Raw genomic sequence first — 3,924 nt, forward strand, 5'->3', positions numbered from 1 at the left:
TAAATGGACTGCAGCATGCATGATACAATTTGCTTAGAAACCTTCATTCAGAGTCCACCTGTGCTCAGACTCTGAATCTGTATAGTGTATGTCTTAGACCTGCTATTTTTGTTAGTCTGTGAGACATAAGAATAAAACTAAACCACTTTTTCCTTACCAGAACAGGTTCCTTATACAGAATTTATTGCCACCTGAGCTTTCAAAGGGTTTTTGAGCAATCGTGAGACTAGCGACATTTTCCATGGCTTCTGGAAACCAGTCAGCTATTACCATGTTCATCCTGCAAAGCTTTATTGATGACCCCTGGATCCAGAATGTTCTCTTTTGCCTTTTCTTTGCCTTGTTCGTGGCAGCCATAGCTGGCAATGGCCTGATTATCACAGTCATCCACAGCAGTGCCAACCTCCACACTCCCATGTACTTCTTCCTAGTCAATCTTTCCCTCATGGATGTGATCTGCACTGTGACTGTCTTGCCCAAAGTCCTGCAGAGCCTGGTGGCAGAGAACGCCATTTCTTATGGAGGATGTCTCACACAAATGTTCATCTTCACCTGGGTACTGGGCTCTGAGCTTCTGCTTTTTTCTGCCATGGCCTATGACCGCTACCTTGCAATCTGCCGGCCACTGCACTATGGTACCCTCATGAGTGGCAGGGTCTGCATGGCCCTTGCAACCTTTGTGTGGTTCACTGGAGCTCTCAATTCCTTGGTGCTCACTTGTCTGGTGTTGCCACTGTCCTTCTGTGGTCCCAATCTCATCACACACTTCTTCTGTGAGATCCCCTCCGTGTTGACACTGTCCTGCAGCCCCACCTTTACCAATGACATCATGACTGTGGTTGCAGACATGTTCCTGACAGGCCTGAACTTCCTATTGACCATGACATCCTATGTGTTCATCATTGCCAGCATCCTGCGCATCCGCTCAGCTGAAGGCAAGAAACGTGCCTTCTCCACCTGCTCTGCTCACCTGGTTGTGGTCACCCTTTATTATTCCACTGCTCTATATACTTATGTCCGGCCAGCCCTAGGAAATGCTGGACTCCTGGACAAGTTCATTGCTATTCCATACACCACTGTGACGCCGTCTCTGAACCCTCTCATCTATACCCTGAGAAACAAAGAATTCAAAACATCCTTTAAAAGACTTTTATTTGCCCATTGATGACTTTGAGCTTGGAGAAGAACTCTAGAATCATCTGGCAAGGAGCTAAAAAGATCACTCAAGCCTTCTTTTTCTTATCTTCTGACTCTGGAGGACACAGGCCAAATTATAGCCTGGGCTAGCTGTCCAAAGTTTTTATTCAGAAAATCATGGTATCTACAAGGTGGTACCAATTTCTACTCTTCTAATGTTTTAGTAAGCTTTAACCATTTCTACTTCATACATTGAAGTGTGTGCTTATAATTTCAGTGTTATTAAATGTTAAGATATTTCTATGACTGAATCAAACGTAGTTAACTATTTAGAATAGTTGTTTCAATGACCTACTTAAAATTTCTTGATCCTCAGTGGCATTGGCCACACGCAAATGTTTAAAATGATAAGGAAACATGACACCTTTTCCCCAACACACACACACACACACACACACACACACACACACACACACACACACACACACACACACCTGCTCTAGGGAATTACTGGCTTGATTTGACTGTTTTCATATTTTTTTATTTTTATCTTACAGTTTACACTGGTGCTTGGCTCAGTTAACACTTTAATGAAGGAGCTCTCATAAAAACCTGAATTAGGGCTGGGTATGGGAGTCTAAGATACCTATGTAAATGTGTCTGGTCTCAAGATCCAAAGATGTCAGATTAGAGTTAGACACTGGCATGGTGGCCTCTTCTCAGGCCCAATGTCATTGCAGAGGTTTGCCAAAATATAACTCTACTTTGCACCTGAGCATTTCTCCTGCTGAATGAGTTTTGTGTGCATGACCATTCTTCACAGGTTATTATTATTCAACACTGCATGCAGTATGTAATGTTCATGTGACAGGAAAGAACTGCTTTAATGTAAGAGGAGCTCAGAAATAAAGAGTTTATCAGATGGGTTCATGTTAGTGTGACCATTTTGAGCATTTAATCCAACGTAGTGTTTGTCTATATTTTATAGAGAGTCATGCAACTAATTCAGAAGAGATGGCGGCAAACACACAAAACAACAACAACAAAATACATGATTAAGAAATGAGGTAAGCAGGATGCAGGAAAATAACAGGAAAAACAAGATGATGTCAATGAATTGTGGGTGTGATGATGAATGTATTCATAGTTATTTTGACTAGACTAATCTCCAAAAATATTGGTGAGAGACCCTCTATGGTTATCTGTAAATATTTTCCAAATAGGATTCCCCAAGCAGCTGTACCCCATTTCCAGTGTGGCTAGAAGTTTGAAATGCACTGTGGTCAGGCAAGAATGGGACAAGGTGGGAAGGAGAAACCAGCTTAAATTCTTCCATTTTTTATCTGCTGAATGACTGCAGTCAAGGCAGAAATAAGGAAATAAATTAAATACTACTTAGGCATCAATGAAAATGAATTCACAATATACCAAAATTACAAGTCACAACAAAAGCAATGCATTCATAGCACAACATAGCTAAATAAAAAGTTGAAGAGATCTCCTACTGGAAAATTAACAGCAGAACTGAAAGTCCTAGAATACTGCAAGACTAGGTGTATTCTTTTATGCTGAGGCCAGACACGGCAGCCTAGATAGGGGGAAAGAATTCACAGTCAGGTAACTGATTTAGGGACAGTCATTGTTCCAGTTGTTGGGAAGCCTTTGCATGAAGACTGAGCTGCACATCTGCTACATATGTGTGTGTTGGGGAGGGGTTTGGGAATGGGAGACATCCCGTGTATGCTCTTTGGTTGGTTCAGTCTCTGGGAGCCACCAAGGTTCCAAGCAAGTTGACTTTGTTGGCCTTCCTGTGGGATTCCTATCACATCTGGGTCCCTTAATCCTTCCCCCAATTCTTCCACAAGACTCCTCAAGTTCTATCCAATGTTTGGCTGTGGGTCTCTATATCTGGTTCAGTGAGCTGCTGATTCAAACCTCTCAGAGGACAGTTATGCTAAGCTCTTGTCTCTAAGCATAAAGAGTATCATGAGTAGTGTCAGGGATAGGTTCTTGCCCATGGGATGGCTCTCAAGCTGGACACGCCATTGGTTGGCCTGTCCTCAGTCCCTATTCCATCTTTAAATCTGTACTTCTTGTAGGCAGGAGAAATTTTGGGTTAAAGATTTTATGGGTGGGTTGGTGTCATTATCCCTTCACTGGGGGTTCTGCCTGGCTACAGAATATGGCCACATCAGGTTCCATATCCCACATTGCTGGGAGTCTTAGCTAGAGTCACCCCCATAGACTCCTGGGAGCCTTGCCCATCATAGGTCTCTGGCATGTTGTAGAGATGCTCCCACCCTGCCAGCTGCCAATTTCCATTCACTCACCTGGCCCTGTCTCTTAGTCTCTCCCCACACTTGATTCTGACCCCCTTTTTCCCATTGCCCTGCCACCCAGTTTCTTCTCTCCATCTGCCTCCAATGACTATCTTATTTCCCCTTCTGAGTGAAATGCAAGCATCCTTGCCTGGGATCTCCTTGTTATTTAGCTTGTTTAGGTCTGTGGGTTTTAGAATGGGTGTCCTGTACTTTATGGCTAATAACCACTTACAAATTTACTATGCATGCATGTCCTTTTGGGTCTGTGTTACCTAACTCAGGATGATATTTTCTGATTTCATTAATTTGCCTGCAAATTTCATGATGTCTTGGTTTTTAAGCTGAGTGATATTTCATTGTGTAAACAAACCACATTTTCTGTATCCATTCTTTGGTTGAGGTCATCTGTGTTGTTACCAGTTTCTGGGTATTATGAATAAAGTTGCTGCGAGTAATATACTGGAGT

The 3,924-nt window shown here is 42.7% G+C and overlaps 1 protein-coding gene across 1 annotated transcript; it reads left to right on the forward strand.

The window, feature by feature from the left end:
- Positions 1–241: 241 nt before the first annotated feature.
- LOC116893848 (olfactory receptor 13A1-like) lies at positions 242–1,165 on the forward strand. The gene has a single exon (XM_032895568.1). The coding sequence runs from the start codon at positions 242–244 to the stop codon at positions 1,163–1,165; it is 924 nt and encodes a 307-aa protein (XP_032751459.1).
- The last annotated feature ends 2,759 nt before the right edge of the window (positions 1,166–3,924 follow it).

This window comes from Rattus rattus, chromosome 2, assembly GCF_011064425.1.
Source record: "Rattus rattus isolate New Zealand chromosome 2, Rrattus_CSIRO_v1, whole genome shotgun sequence".
NCBI lineage: Eukaryota > Metazoa > Chordata > Mammalia > Rodentia > Muridae > Rattus > Rattus rattus.